The 14,543-nt window shown below is 52.2% G+C and overlaps 5 protein-coding genes across 5 annotated transcripts; all 5 read right to left on the bottom strand.

Moving 5' to 3' along the window:
- Positions 1–1,060: 1,060 nt before the first annotated feature.
- MAA_09684 (lipase 2) lies at positions 1,061–2,416 on the bottom strand (the record flags this gene model as incomplete). The annotated part of the gene is made up of 1 exon (XM_007827682.1): positions 1,061–2,416. The coding sequence occupies one exon, from the start codon at positions 2,414–2,416 to the stop codon at positions 1,061–1,063; it is 1,356 nt and encodes a 451-aa protein (XP_007825873.1).
- A 2,098-nt stretch (positions 2,417–4,514) lies between these two features.
- On the bottom strand, positions 4,515–5,372 carry MAA_09685 (alkylmercury lyase; the record flags this gene model as incomplete). Its single annotated transcript, XM_007827683.1, has 1 exon — positions 4,515–5,372. The coding sequence occupies one exon, from the start codon at positions 5,370–5,372 to the stop codon at positions 4,515–4,517; it is 858 nt and encodes a 285-aa protein (XP_007825874.1).
- Positions 5,373–6,218: 846 nt separating this feature from the next.
- MAA_09686 (Cytochrome P450 CYP5325A1) lies at positions 6,219–10,381 on the bottom strand (the record flags this gene model as incomplete). The annotated part of the gene is made up of 8 exons (XM_007827684.1): positions 6,219–6,563; positions 6,640–7,199; positions 7,260–7,589; positions 7,661–7,720; positions 9,166–9,411; positions 9,495–9,550; positions 9,599–9,975; positions 10,160–10,381. 8 exons carry the CDS (start codon positions 10,379–10,381, stop codon positions 6,219–6,221), a joined length of 2,196 nt encoding a protein of 731 aa, XP_007825875.1.
- An 853-nt stretch (positions 10,382–11,234) lies between these two features.
- On the bottom strand, positions 11,235–11,801 carry MAA_09687 (uncharacterized protein; the record flags this gene model as incomplete). Its single annotated transcript, XM_007827685.1, has 2 exons — positions 11,235–11,617; positions 11,696–11,801. The coding sequence occupies 2 exons, from the start codon at positions 11,799–11,801 to the stop codon at positions 11,235–11,237; spliced, it is 489 nt and encodes a 162-aa protein (XP_007825876.1).
- A 490-nt stretch (positions 11,802–12,291) lies between these two features.
- On the bottom strand, positions 12,292–13,890 carry MAA_09688 (Pyridoxal phosphate-dependent decarboxylase; the record flags this gene model as incomplete). Its single annotated transcript, XM_007827686.1, has 1 exon — positions 12,292–13,890. The coding sequence occupies one exon, from the start codon at positions 13,888–13,890 to the stop codon at positions 12,292–12,294; it is 1,599 nt and encodes a 532-aa protein (XP_007825877.1).
- Positions 13,891–14,543: the final 653 nt, after the last annotated feature.

The following is a 14,543-nucleotide window of genomic DNA, read 5'->3' as shown; positions in this document are numbered from 1 at the left end:
GGCTCATTTAATCTGGCGATCCGGGTTCGAATCCCGGCCGGACCTAAATACCTTGTTTTTTTTTTCGTTTGCCTTACTACCCGGCAGCTTAATTTTTTTGTTGCGTGATTTGCGTATTATCTTGACGTTCTTTTTTTAATATATGACCAGTAATTAATTATAAGATTCTTTTGGTGTTCGGTAAGAGATTACCAGTTGCCTGTGAGGGACACTAGGGTTAGGGTTGGAATGGCCTGACAATCATCGCTAAGCGTATGTCGAACCACGAGATGATTCGGTGTGTCTGTATAAAATGGGGGTATGGAAGGCGGTCGTGATTAGGAGTGTGTATTCAAGTGCTACTACTATATTTCTTGAGCCCTTGCTTTATTGCGGCGTCGAACGCCGCGCTGTTGGTCGGTCTGAAGCGACATGCCCGACGACGAAGATTATTCCGAGTCTACTTTGTAACAAGTATGACTAACTGGCGTTGTATGAACACCTATGTTAAGTCTTGTGTAAGTTACGTGGCTTTTTCCAGGGAAGGACATGTTGGTGTGTTTCGGTACTTTGCCATGAGATTTTGCCAAATCGACCCCGTAATGCGATCTAGTGCATCTGGATAACATGGCTGGGGGCATTGTATAAGATGATTGGTTGACGAGCGAGCGCCATAAACTGGGCTGCACTCTCTGCCTTGGCCAGTTACATGCTTAAACTCAAGATGTTTCAGCTTGGCAGTCCGGCTGTCATGCGTTGGGGGGGGGGCACACTTGGCACTTTTACGATGAATATGAGGAAGATGTGGCCAAAAGACGCTATTGTTGGATCTTTTCGGCCAAATGTTCACGGTACAACCTACTCAATTGGGTGTATACTGTGAAGTTATTAAAGTGTAATAACCTTCACTCAACACTAGAGGACTTGTTGGCGCGCATACGTTCACAGTAACCAATCAACTTACGTTTATCAACAGTTGCAGAAAATTACAGAATATATTAATATTTCTCTACGATACAAAATATCCCGCCCGGAAGAACCGTACAACCGCCCTAAACTGACCGTCTTGCTGAGAAGACACTCAAAGCCAATACCAATGGCGACGGGGGCCAATGGGCTCTTTCAGCAGCGCCCACAGGTCGTCCAGGATAGCCTTGGGGAAAATCTCCAGGGCCTTGAGGTCTAAGAATGAGGAAAACACGTTACTCGTAGAGCAGCCAGTAGGCTGGGGCTTGCCGTCCACAAGGCCGATCAACCAGGACAGCGCCTTCGGCGCCCCGGTAGCCAACAGCGTGCCATGAAGGGAAACCCAGTCCCTCTCGTACTGGACCGAACCGCCATTGGCGCAGTAAAACTCGACCAAGTCGTCCGTGTTGACCACGGGACTAATTTCGTCATGAACGGGCTTGTACACGTAAAGCGGCATCTTTGGCGCGCTCTTGCCCATCGCGACCTCGCCGAGAATGGTGGCAAGCGCGCCGGATGTAAGAATAGACGGCTCCTCGAGCATGGCGACGACGTCTTCATAGAAGAACTCCTCCAGATCAGCCACCAGACACTGCTTCCTGACCTTCTCAAAGGCCGGTCTGTGCTTCGGCACAACTTGCTCGTGAATAATGCCCTTGAGCTCGGGATACTCGGCCGCCAGGCCTAGGAAGCCCGAGGGCAACAGACCCGCGGCGTAGCCCTTGTTGACGGCCTTGACGACGGGGGGGATGCTCGGCACCGTGCCGCCGAGCGCGGCCCCGACAATGTTGAGCTCCGGCGCGTACGAGGCATGCAGCTCGGCCGCCCAGCCGGTTGCGACGCTGCCCCCCGAGTACCCCCATAGGGCAACCGTGGCGTTGTGCTGGACGCCCGTGAAGGCGGTGGACTTGGTCACGGCCCGGATGCCGTCCAGCACGGCGTGCGCGGCGAGTCTGTTGGCGAGAAAGGCAGAGTGCGGACCCAAGTAGTCGGGCAGAACAACCACCCAGCCCTTGTCTAACAGGGCGGCAATCAGGAACAGTTCGGCTTGGGTTGTGAATGTGCCAAAGACTACGCCAGACTTGGACCCCAGCTGGAGAGCGTAGGATGTCGCACAGTCAATGGACGCGGCGTCGACAATGGACTGGTAGGAGAGTACCTTGGTCAGGTCTGCGTTGTGGGGGATCAGGACGGTTGTGACTGTTGCTGTTGAGCCGTTGAAGCTGTTGGTCGTCTTGTACATGATTTGATGGGCGGCTTGGAGATTGACCGACTCGATGCCAAACGCGGCAATGGGAGCCGGGGGCTTCCGGCTCTTCAGGATGGAGCCGGGCGCAAGGGCATCGAGGTCTTTGGGCGCCTCATACCACGGATCTTGACTCGGAGGCAAGAGTCCTGTTCTCTCTATTAAAGGCGCCGCCGTGGCACAGGCCAAGGTGGCAAGGAGCGAGAAATACCGCGCGATGAGCATCGTGGCGATGTGGTCTGAGGCTCGTTGGACTGGGGATGATGACACAAGCAGATGAAGAAAGACGAAGGGTGTTGAGGGAAAAGGGCGAATTAAATAGAAAAATCATGAGCCGGCAATACTTGTTCTAGACGGACCATTTTCTCAGCTCAGACGTGAGCACTCTGCTCCGAGGAGCAAACGCAGACTGAACCATCATCACAGGCACTTTCGTCTATACTTCACCGGCTACGTTGCAGCAGAAAAGCAGGTAATACTTGATATCTCCGAGGAATTCTTCTGCAGGCGGTTTGTTAAGCTCAGTCGCCCGATGTTTGTCTGGGGTTATCACGCCCGAAGATGGTCTCCCGACACCTCGTCAGGTAGTTCCGTGAGATGATGGCAACACGACCCTGTCAATACGTGCCCTGATTTCATATTGACAAAGGAGAAAATGCCGGAAAAGGCCCAGATGACGCTATCCCGACGACTAGCCAGCTCCCACGCACCGGCGGCGTGGTTGTCAAACCCGAATGCTAGAGAGTCCCGGCACCGGGATAGGAAGCCCACGATCACGGGTCGACGTTCAATCCAGACATGTGAAATCGACCAACCATGTAGATTGCGGCCCTGCGGCTCCGGCCGAGCCTAGCCTGACCGAAAAGGATATTGGGAGCATGCGCAAAGCGGCTCCCCTACATGGATCCTTGTCGCGAGGGAAAGTCTACTCCGAGCTGGTCGAGGCCGACTCGGTCTCTTTCGACAGGTCATCGGATGAAGGCATCGAAACACGGAGCTTTGCGGGGCTTTCACGCGGCACAAGGAGACTTGGAATCGTTGATATTGGGCATTTACACGCAGCATGGCCGTTTGAGAGATGGACAACTGGCTCGCACGGCATGACCTCGAATCCTCCGCATGCCGACACCCCAATTTCACCATGCAGGGTGTCATTTGCGGCGCGGCGGAACTGGGGACGGGAAGATCGACATTTCAATTAAAAAATGGAGTTTGTACCTCTGGGGGCATGCGGCCGAGGAAATTTCGATTCTTTGTGGACTTGTTGTGACCGTTAAGGCTCCAAGGCTGGTCAATTGCTTGATTACGCGTTGCAATCATGGCATGTTTGAGGCTAGGCACTCCGTACGCGAACCTTTTGTTTGTCACCTGCTGGATGGTGTTGTATTGCTTTGTCCCCCGGCTGGCAAGGCATGAGTCGGCTAAATGGAGCTCCATGTACGAATTATTGTGTGTGCCGCGGCCGATAGAGCTTCAGCTGCTTGTATTATTCAATATGAGTGGATAGGTGTTTAGATGCATCAGGACAGCTTGCGACCGTAGCAATACTGCGTCATCTCAGTATCTTCAGCCCGGTGGAATGTATTTCGCATCTATGTACTACATAGGGCGGCCACTCTAAAGTCTGGGGTTCAGTTGCTTTAGTTACACAGCATCCAGGCAACTCGAATGCTAGGACCTGCCGAGGAGCCGGACCAAGACGAGCATATAAGACACCTGCAGGGTTGTAGGCAGCTGAAGTCCGGATGTAACGCCAGGTCGGTAGCTTCGGCAAAGGCATTGTAAGCGACGTATCGCGAAGCTGTGACTGTTTGAGAGGATAACCTCGTACTCGGCGTAGAATACTTTATAGTATGAGCGGGTTCATGTGAAATAGAACCGGCTGAGCCGTTGGTACTCAGTTTTGTCCTCATCACCCTTGACGGCCACAGGGTCGCGTACTCATTCTAGTTCTACTTGACAAGTTCGACATGTACTATCCAAAATGCCGGTTGAGCCAGCTCAATCTTGCTACATTTGCAAAATCCCGTAGACCTACATTCCCGCTCCTGGGCCGTGGGCAAAAGATGCATTCAGAACGGAGAAGTGAATGCGGACATTTCGGAGAGAGCAACTGTGTACTTGGACATGTCGACCGGTTTAATTAAGAAACGTCCACCTAGTAGCTAGAATCATTATTTCTTCTGAACCGCCACTCTGCTATCACGAACACACCATAGAAAACACGAACAAGAAGTCATCTTTACAGAGCTGAGAGAACTATGACTTGCATGGAGCTTCCCGCTCTCAGATGGCAGGTCATACCAATTCCGCCAGTCTATCCTCAAGACAACCCGTACCTACTCCATGCTTCGCGGGCCGATACCATCAGGTTTGCCACAGATATAAGAGAACCCGTGACACCGTTCGCCCGGGCCCAAGCCTCAGCCGCCGACTCGGACTGAAAAAATCGCACTCTCCAACACCAGTCCTCGCAGACAGAGCCCCCCGGTGGCATGTCTGCCATGAAAACCCCAAGCCCCGTCTCATCAGGAACACCCTTGACAAAGTTGACGACCAAGCGCTCGTTAGTAGCCGGGTCTGCCGATGTCGCGAATCCAGACGCCTCAAGAGCACCAAAAATGCCAATCACGTCAAAGGCACACCAAGCCCAGAGTCTCTTCCCCTCGATGGAAAGTTGATGCTCTGTGGGAATGCAACTCAATCCAGCAACCCCAATGATGAAGCCTTGTTTATCTATCTTGACATGGCCCCTGCGCCGAAGCGCCTCTATACCGGTCCTGATGTCGTCCGTATTTCTACCAGTCTCTTGGCTGACCTGTTCCAATGCGACACGCCCTGCGGTACGTAGCAGAATGTGAAAAGCAGACTTTCCCACCGCTGCCTCTGTTTCATCCTCGCAACTTAGAACGGGCAGGCCCCGAAGAGCAGCAAGTATCTGCTCCTCATTGGGAAGATCGAGACGGCAGCTTTGTTGTCCTTGTGCTGAGACGGGCTTACCGGTGACGTCGAAGCCGTTGATGAGAAGCGTTGGAGAATGATACTCTCCCACAAGCTCCTCGACCGTTGCGCCTGAGCGTGTTTTTGCCAAGCAGTTGTTGAGTGTGTCACGGACCTTGGCTACCAACGGGCAGTCTGGAACGGTCAGCAGTTGAATCTTGATGGGGCTCTGTTGACTCATGGCCGTAGTGGATATTGAGTATAACCAAGGCGCTGCGTAAGATGAAGTTGAGATGGCGAGAGGATTGTTGGTTTTGTGTTTAGAACAGAGACCAATGTGTCTTTACGTCCGGGCTTGAACAGACTCAACAGCCAACCCTAACCCGTCCGGAGCATGAGCAAAAGGGGCCAACGCAAGCGTTCGTCAGCACTTTTACCTGCCTGCTACTAGGCAACAGAATAAGCTCTCAGGTAATTGATGCCTGGTATGTTGTGCGGTGCGGGCCGTTACATCACTCGCCTGATGCCGAATGATCCGAGATGCTGGCGTCGTCACCGCTGGACCCCTCCAAGATGTCTAGACATTCAAGGATACCCTAGTTGCATATGTAGGCAGGACCAAGGTTATTTGGGAACAGCTTAGCGGGTGCTTATATGTAGTTGGGCATATCTAATCGGAAAGCCACAGCCACGCCGATCGGACCCGTGCGACCTTTTAATACGGCCCGGTTGACGGTATGACCACAGAATCAACGCGGGGTTGTAAAGTCTGAGAATCAACAACTCCCATGACCTCAACTGGACTATCCTAACTAGATCTCTCGCGTTCTGGGTGGCTCTTTGAATAACTCTGGTATTTAATTATACACAAAGGCCGTATTCGCATTTGCCTCAACCTGGACATATCTGTCGCTGCAACCCAGAATTGCATAATGTTCAAATGTTGCCTCTCCAGGCTAAGCCAGACAAACCATGATTGATCGCAAGTCCGGCTCTTCAAGTCGCGCAACCGTAAAATCATGACATTCGAAACAACCAAAATTTTAATGAAATACAAGGACAAAGAGAAATACTCATACTTCGTCATTCAACATCTCGGCACAAATCGAATGCGCACATCGGGCTTCACAAACATGCCCCATGCCTTCCAATCATTAGCCATGTCGATGTTCTGCCCCTCGACCAGCTTCACATCAAACGTCCACAGCACCTTGGCCGCATAGATTCTGCCTTCCCACATGGCAATCTCCTTCCCGGGACACATCCGAGGCCCCTGGCTAAAGGGCTTTGAAGCGTCCAGATGGTCCGTCGCAAAATCACCATCATACAACGCATGGCTTTTCGGCAGCCACCTCTCGGGGCGGTAGCGCAGAGCATCGTGGAAATTACAGCCATCGTGAGCAAGTGCCGTAGGGCTGGTCTGGCATACCACCTAGACGACGCATCACTGGTTAGCATATCGACGGAAAAAGAGGACACAGCCGGATATAGACATGGAGTCTCCTTACACCCTTGGGAATAAAGTGTCCGTCAACCATGGCGCCGGGGCTGACGACAGGCATCCCGCTGGGGATCAAGGGCATCAGGCGCAGGGATTCGCTCAAGCAAGCCGCCAGGTAGGGCAATTTGGCTGCAGAAGTCGCCGTGATTTCGTCATAGCTCTCAAACGCTTCTCTAACCTCCCTAGTCGCGGCTTCGAGCATCCTCTGGTCGTTTGCTAAATAGTACGTCGTGAGGTACAGCCAAGTCGAGGGGCCTTCGTAGCCCGCCAGGAGCAACTGGCCTGCTACCTGCTCCAGATGGCGCATTTCCTGCCGATCCGGGAGCTCTCGGTTCTGCGGCATGAGCTGCTCGAAGAAATCGGGGTGCTCCACGTTTCCCTCTTGCTGGATGCGCTTCTGTAAGAGCTGGCGGCTGTGCTTTCGAGCGTCCGAGTGCGATCTTCTCGAAATGAGCAGCAGGTACATGTATTTTAGAGGGGCTAGGAATGGAAATCTCCAGCTCGTCTGGATTACAACAACGGCCTTGTTGAACTCGGTGAGGATTGTGAGATATGGGGGCTCTTTCACTGTACAAGGTTAGAGTGTTTAGTTTTCCTCTGCCTTTATTCTGACATGGAGCCACGTACTGTCTTGGAGAGCATTCATTTGCCGGTTGTAAGCCGTATCGGCGGATATGTCAAACGCGAGCCAACTGATCCATGTCTTGAGACTGATGCCCTCTGCAGATGTGGCCAGAGATCTCATGCGTTGCACAAAGAGGTCTACGTATTTGTGAATTGTAGGCTCCTTGGCGCGAAGCGCTCGCCCGCTGAATGCAGCAGTCATTTGCTTAGATACCTGACGGTGTCTGATGGGATCCCATTCCCAGACAAGGCCGCCATGCTTGTCGTTTCCGTGATTGTTAATTTGCGTCTTGGCAAATAGCTCTACGTATTTATCGTGAGAGCCATATATATCTGGAAAAGACGTTGTTTTAGCTCGGCCTACCAGACTTGAACTAAAATTCGTTGGGTTAGCAGTATCTTACCAGTGAATGCGTGAGGAGAGGAGAATGCAAGCTCGTTGGGTGCGACTCGAATAATGCTGCCTGTTTCTCATGCCATGGTCAGCAGGTCCAAATACACACATATACAAACGTTAAGATTGCCAGACCGTATTTTTTGATGGCGTCTTCCACAGCCCAGGGCCATCGTCCTGCTAACCTTGGGTTTTATTTAGCGAGTTACACCTTTATAGGCGGGAATACATGACTTGTTCACTTACGAGTGATATGCGTACCAAGCATCGGAAATCGCAGCAAGCTTAGGCCCTGGAAACTTGGCAAGCGGGTGACAGTGTAACCGCCAAATTGACCTCGCGGAAAGATAGAAGAACATCTAGGCAAGCATTGTTTTGTAAGCAAAAGCAAGAAAGCAGATTGAGTTAGACTGTACTCTACAGCTCGAGGCAGGCATGGGCTGGAGGCACCAACGGTCTAGGCCATATAGGCCAATAGCGGCCCGACACCCGGCTCTTCAACAGGCAAAAAAGCCATGATAGATTGACTATAGAGTCTGTGAAGGGAAAGGGCTGAGATGGGTGGAGGCTACTCGCTACTGGCTTGCGACTTGTTTGAGTTGGCCGCAGAGATAATGGAGGGTTGTTTCTCTGAGGACATGGAACTTGAAGCTTTGACGTTGGGACCCCTATCACGTGCTATTGGCATATTTGCAACTCTGATGCTTGTTTGCTCATGAGATCTTGTGTCATTGTCGTGTCCTCTGTGCTCCGCCACGGACCATGACACGCATGAATGTTGGGTCTGGTTGCTTACTCCGTATGCTTGCCGAGCCGTTGGTTCGTCAGCATCGTGTCACATTTGTGCTGGAAATAGTATCTTGGCCACCAACTTCGACCTACCGGGTCCCAACACCCATGAAAGCCGTGCCGGAATCCGGAGGTTGGGGTCGGCGGAGCGCAGTATTTTGCTCGCCTCGCCTCGAAAGGACGCACGAGTTTGGCATAGCCACAAGTAGTACTCTGTGAGCGTCCGTATTGTGTGAGCTATCAAAAGCGGTACCCAACGGAGTCTGACACCGAGAACCTGTTGGCTGAACGCTGGGGCAGGAGAACAACCAACAACGCTTGAGTGCCTTGTCTGTTGGCACCAGCGCAGAGGATATGTAACTCATTGTGGCGTAACTCATGGACATCCTCATTACAGACAACGATATGAGTTAAAAGAATAGCACAGCCAACAGCTACGTGGCTGTCGTAGAGACGCGCCAACACAACTCCAAAACGAAGCAACTACTCCGCACCAATACTACTACTATCCTGACCTTGTGCAAATAAAAGCTTAATTATTCTCAGATCAATCCAAGGGTCCAATCTACTATTTTTCTTTCTTAAAGCATAGCTAGCCATTTCACGATATATGTCCGCTTGACGACTCATCCGGGCCCCGTACATCGAATTCCTTCCTCACATGAACCTCACATGGTTTGGCTGAGCATGGCGTCCTGGCAGTCATCACACTCAGAGGATATCTACCGTGGCCACGAGGTGCCTCGGTCCATGCAGCAAGACCCTTTGTGCTGTCGCCGTCCTCTGCTCCAAGTATATTGCTAGGGGGCGAGGATTTGTTCCCGGAATTCTTGGCGTAGCTCGTGATACGAATGAAGAACTGGTGCAGAAGCACGCTGCTCGGTAGGATCGGACAGTAGACGGGGAGACAGGCGCAGACCAACGACAGAAACATATGCACACAGCTCCAGAGAGAGATCATGCTAAAGGCATCTAGTTGAAGCATGGAGGTATTAGCCGCAACAGGTTCTAGCATCCGGATTGGGGAAAATCGACCATCCTTATAATCAGCTTACAGAAAGAGTCCGTGGAATAGGTAATGACAATTTTTATGAAGCCAATGGCGCCGACTCTGTAGTCAGAATTAGCACTTGTCTTTGCATGTGCTGGCCATACTTACACGAAGCCAACTCCAAACAGTAGACGGAGCTTCCACTTGACAGAAGATGTCAAATGTAATTGGCGAATCATGACCATTGCGAGGACAACTAAACTAAAGTCTACAAACGTGTCGGGGACACTGCCCCCCCAAAACGATGATGTTCTCCGGCTGACAATCGCCTGGGACGGAGACGTCAAAGTATCGGCCAAAAGGCTTGCACTTATATCTTGCACGATGCAGAATATGACGATGAGCCCGGTCTGGAATGCGGCAAAGGCATAAATCCACAACCGATAGGTGCGATGGATGCCAAAGATGCGGCGATATAAGGCTAGAATGCGGAGCTTGACCGTGAGCAGGTGCCCGAAGAACATATAAAGGCCGACCATGTCCCACTAGTGTATTCCGCGTGTAAGCATCTCGTCTTGTAGCACTTGAGTCGACATCTGGGTCCGACTTAGCTTGCGCATGAGCTTGTAGTCAGAGGGGGACTCGCCGACTTCCTGCTCGAGGGTCCTGCCGTTGATGATGCTGATAGCTATAGTCGGGCATTGATCAGTAAAGTATTTCTTGGCAAACGGCGTGTCCATGTGCCGACTTGCCCATGAGACCAGAAAGGTTGCACATTGCGAAGAAGACGGTTGCCAGCACGGCTAGCCAATCTTCTATATCTGTGTTGCGCTGGCTGCGGCGGGCAGCGATGAAGCGCAGCACCGTGACCAAGATGCCTATTGGTGTGAAGATCAAGAGCACGATGAACTGTGCCATTTGTGCCGAGCTGTTGTACGCTGCGAATGGCATTTTGGTGAAGTTGCTTCAAGGCAGTCGTGATTTACTATAGGAGAAGAGGCAGAAAGGAAAAAAATACATATATACTTGATATATATATATACATCTCGTTAGCAACGGCATCTGGCTGGATAGCCAAGTCGAAGTGATGAAGGCGAGTGAGCCATACGTTATTTATTCACTGCACCTCATCCTATGATGTCGTGAAATGGGCTGAGCAAAGAGAGCTCACACAGCCCATTGACTTTATGAAGCCGTCAAGGTGCCTATCAGCAGGGACAATACCTGAAACATAATGCGATCCTCTTCACTGCCCATTGGTGAGCGGTTCTGCAGAGTGCTGCAGAGTCATTTCCAACCAGTAGTACGACACACCATGTAATATAAAATGAAGAATGTAGACTACCGTGAGTTTGGGGTCTGCGTCCAAGATATTACTGGTCTGTGGCTTTCCAAGTGACTGTTGGCTATTTCGTTGTGGTGAGGATATTTCGCACCAGACGTCTATAGCTGTGGAACATGGTTCACGTACAGCGTAGTTAACTAGATGCTGCCATATTAGGCGACAAGATAAGCGTATTTATATGGGTTAACAAACGATGTCAAGTTCCTAGGACGATGAAATTCTTTTATGTTAGCCTCCCGCGGCTATTATACGCAGCCTGCAACATTGGTCGCCCAAGAGCAGTTACCAATGCTTATTAATGCTTATTTTCGTGTTGACTGACCTGTGGATCACCAAACCTGTCATTCTGACCATCTATTAAAAGAACATTGAAGGAACATTCATATGTATGCCCCTGCCTGTGAGCCAGACAGCCGCCCCCAAGTTCCTCTTCATGTCTGTCCGGTAGACACCCACGTCTCATTCCGAAACGATCGCACATATTGCCTCGTGGGACTCACAATAAGCCTTGGCTTGTCGTTTTGCGAGTGGACGGTGCAACAAGGAGCTCGACACTTTCTTATGACCAGCCGACACTCCAAGCACCAAGAGGCTCGGTTGAACGAAATAAAGAGCAAGGGAGCTCGTGTCACGATTCGCGCTCGCCATGTAACCAGCAGGGAGCAAATAGAGGCAGTCCATGAAGAAGTCGTCTCTTATTTGCCACCCGTCGCAGGAGTTGCTCAGGGTGCCGTGGTGCTTCGGGATACCGCCTTTCAAGACGTGGTTGGCCGCGACTACATCAAAAGTTGAGGGTGTCTTGATCTCAACAATCTCTTCCAAGACAACACTCTCGACTTCTTCTTTGTTAGAAGCAGTCATATTAGCCTGTTAGCCAGGAGAACAAGGGCCAGGTCGGTGCCAACGGATGATGGACGTACCGGCACCGATGCTAAAAGCCGCGTGCAAATTGGCCTTGCAGTTGTGCGAATCGAGCTTCTTGACCTTGATGGCGTCGGCAAACGAAGGGCCCTCCTCGGTGGCCATTGCTCGTGTGTTGAACAGGGTAGTTGGTTTTAGGGTGAGGCTGTTAGACAAGGAAGAAAATCCAAGGGAGCAATATCCTGGGGACTTTGTGCTTCATGTATTGCGCTGGGCGGGAATTGGTGTGGGTGGCATTGGTCGGATCATGACTTGTTGGTTACCTCCTTGCGCCATTTCCGGAATGATAAAAATGACATATCCTAGGCAAAACCGCAAGGGCCGTTGGGAGAAAGCAGAGAACAATACCAAGTTGGATTTATGTTGCAGTAGTCCTTCATCAGCAGCTCTCCGTTCTATATTCTGTTTCCTTTCCCGCAACCTGGCCTTGAATCAGCCCGTTGAGTTTTCGAATCATGACAACCTTTATAATGCCGGTTATGAATGAACTTGGACCTTTAAACCTCGACACATCGTTTGTCCCCTCGATACAGTTGAGTGATACCGAGTGTGTGTATAGTTCAAGACTGAACGCGGAAGAATGTAAAGCCCAACTCTAACTACATGCAGAGACCTTGTTCTCGTCTACACCAGAAACATCTCGCCCAACATCACACAGAGCTTTGAAAAGACCATCCACAGTTCCCTCGAGTGTCTGACAGTTCACCACGACTCTGAACAGGTAGCCTTTCGGGCCGGGCGCAAAATCAACCATGAAGCCTCGAACCACCAGTTTCTGCACCATTTCCCTTGTGCGCATCGTATTCTCCTCAGCATCGTCCGGGGCCCGGCCACCAGGCGCATGGTAAAAACAAACCTGCAAACACGGCGGCGGATTTGTCGAGACGAGCTCAAAGCCAGGCGACCTGTCCACCAGGGTAGCCAGCCGCTGCGCCATGTCGAAAGCATGATCAATGCCCTGCTCGAAGCCACGGGAGCCGTAGTAGACCCAGGCAAGCGCAAGCTTCAAGCTGTCGCCCCTCCGCCCGCACTGCAACGTCAAGTCCGCCAGGTCCCAAACGTCATCATCGCTCTCCTCCCCGTGGAAGAGATACCCAGCGCGCAGGGAGTTGGCGGCGTGAAACCTGCGCACATCGCCTGTCAACAGGAACGAGCACGTCATGGGCACATTGAGCATCTTCTGCGGGTTGATGGCGATGGAGTCGGCCAGCTCGGCGCCATCCAGCTTGTGTCTCTGCTTGGCCGAGAAGCACACGGAGCCGCCCCAGGAGCCGTCTACGTGCAGCCACATGCCGAACTCGTCGCACACGGCCCTGATCTCGCGGAGCGGGTCGTACGCCCCCAGGACCGTCGTTCCCGCCGTCGCGTTGACGTACAGCGGCGTTTTGCCTTGGGTCTGGGATTCCAGCACCAGAGACCGCAGGGCCGCGGGCATCATGCGTCCGGCCTTGTCTACCGGCACGCAGACAACGCTTGACGTGCCCATGCCGCAGGTCACCGCGGCCTTTTCGACCGAGAAGTGGCCGTGTGCGCTTGTGAAGATGGCAAATCGGTGTCCCTGGCAGCCCAGCAGCCTCGTGTCGGGGTACAGGACGCCCCGGGCCGTCACGAGCGACGTCAGGTTCGAAGCGCTGCCGCCCTGGCAGGTGATTCCGCCGGCGTGGGGGCCCTCGAAGCCGAAATAAGACGCCAGAGTGCGCGCCGTGACCTTTTCGACGACGGTCAGAGAGGGGGAGACACGGAAGACGTGGACGTTTGTGTTGAGCGCGGCCAGCACGAGTTCCGATGCCACACCCACGGCGTTTGTACTGGCTGTTAGCTTGTCCAGGAACCCTTGGTCCCACGTGTTGACGCTGTACCGCAGGACATCCTGGATAGTCGTCATGAGGCCGTCCTTGCCTTGTCCCTTGTCCTGCGGCAACGAGAACCCGAGGCGCTCTACGAGTTCGGAGGGGGAGTACGGCTCGACGAGTGCGTTCCGCGGACAGCCATTGGAATCTCGCTGAGGGCAACCGCTTGCTTTGGTGTCTGCTGCTTCGTCTGCTGCCCTGATGTAGGGGATGATGAGGGACTTTACGGCGTTGATCAAGTCGTCTGTCTCTTCTGCGCGCCGCAACGTCTTCTCCGGGGTCGATGAGCCATTAAGTAGGCCGTCTTCTCCGTTCGGCTCCTTCCTATGCCCGTTGGTAGGCATGACTTGTAAGTTCCAAGTACGGAGTAGTGGTATGACAAGAAGTGGTTATGCTGCAGTCATGGGCATTGCAAAAGATGCGAATTGTAGCTTTGCCATGTGCGAATCTCCTTTATAGGCCATCCCTCCGTCGTCCTGCCCTCCCCTTATTCGTATTCATGGGTTCCATGTTTCCTGTAATGGAACCTTTACCCCTCTTCGACCGTTTGGGACTATTCAGGATCGACTAACCAACCGCGTGGTTTGATTTAAGACTTTCTTCAAATCCCGCAGGTTGAGCCTGACCCGTCGCAGGGATCTCTCTGCCGTGTCTGAGTGTGACCCTATGGTGGTTACGGGGTAGTATGCCATTGGATAAGCTTTGGTACCTTTTCAGATTGTGGCGCTTTTGGCAGAGCTGAGACGTACCAGAATGATGTCTTTTCATCCGTAGAAAACTGAAAATGTCTCGCCACGGAAAGACAGAGCGGAAGGTGTGTGAGGTATTTTGTGTATTTTTTCCCTGTCACACCAAAAATGTGATAGATCTTCTCCAGAGGCACATTCTCAATTATTCTGACATCTGCTCATGCATGTGCTTCAGGGTACAATGCAAAGAAAATGGTCTTGGAACCGACTCCTCTCGGTGCGGTCATTACCCTAACCCGTACGGAGTA

The sequence above is a fragment of the Metarhizium robertsii genome, assembly GCF_000187425.2.
Source record: "Metarhizium robertsii ARSEF 23 chromosome Unknown MAA_Scf_2, whole genome shotgun sequence".
Lineage (NCBI taxonomy): Eukaryota > Fungi > Ascomycota > Sordariomycetes > Hypocreales > Clavicipitaceae > Metarhizium > Metarhizium robertsii.
This window is presented reverse-complemented; position numbering and strand designations above follow the sequence as displayed.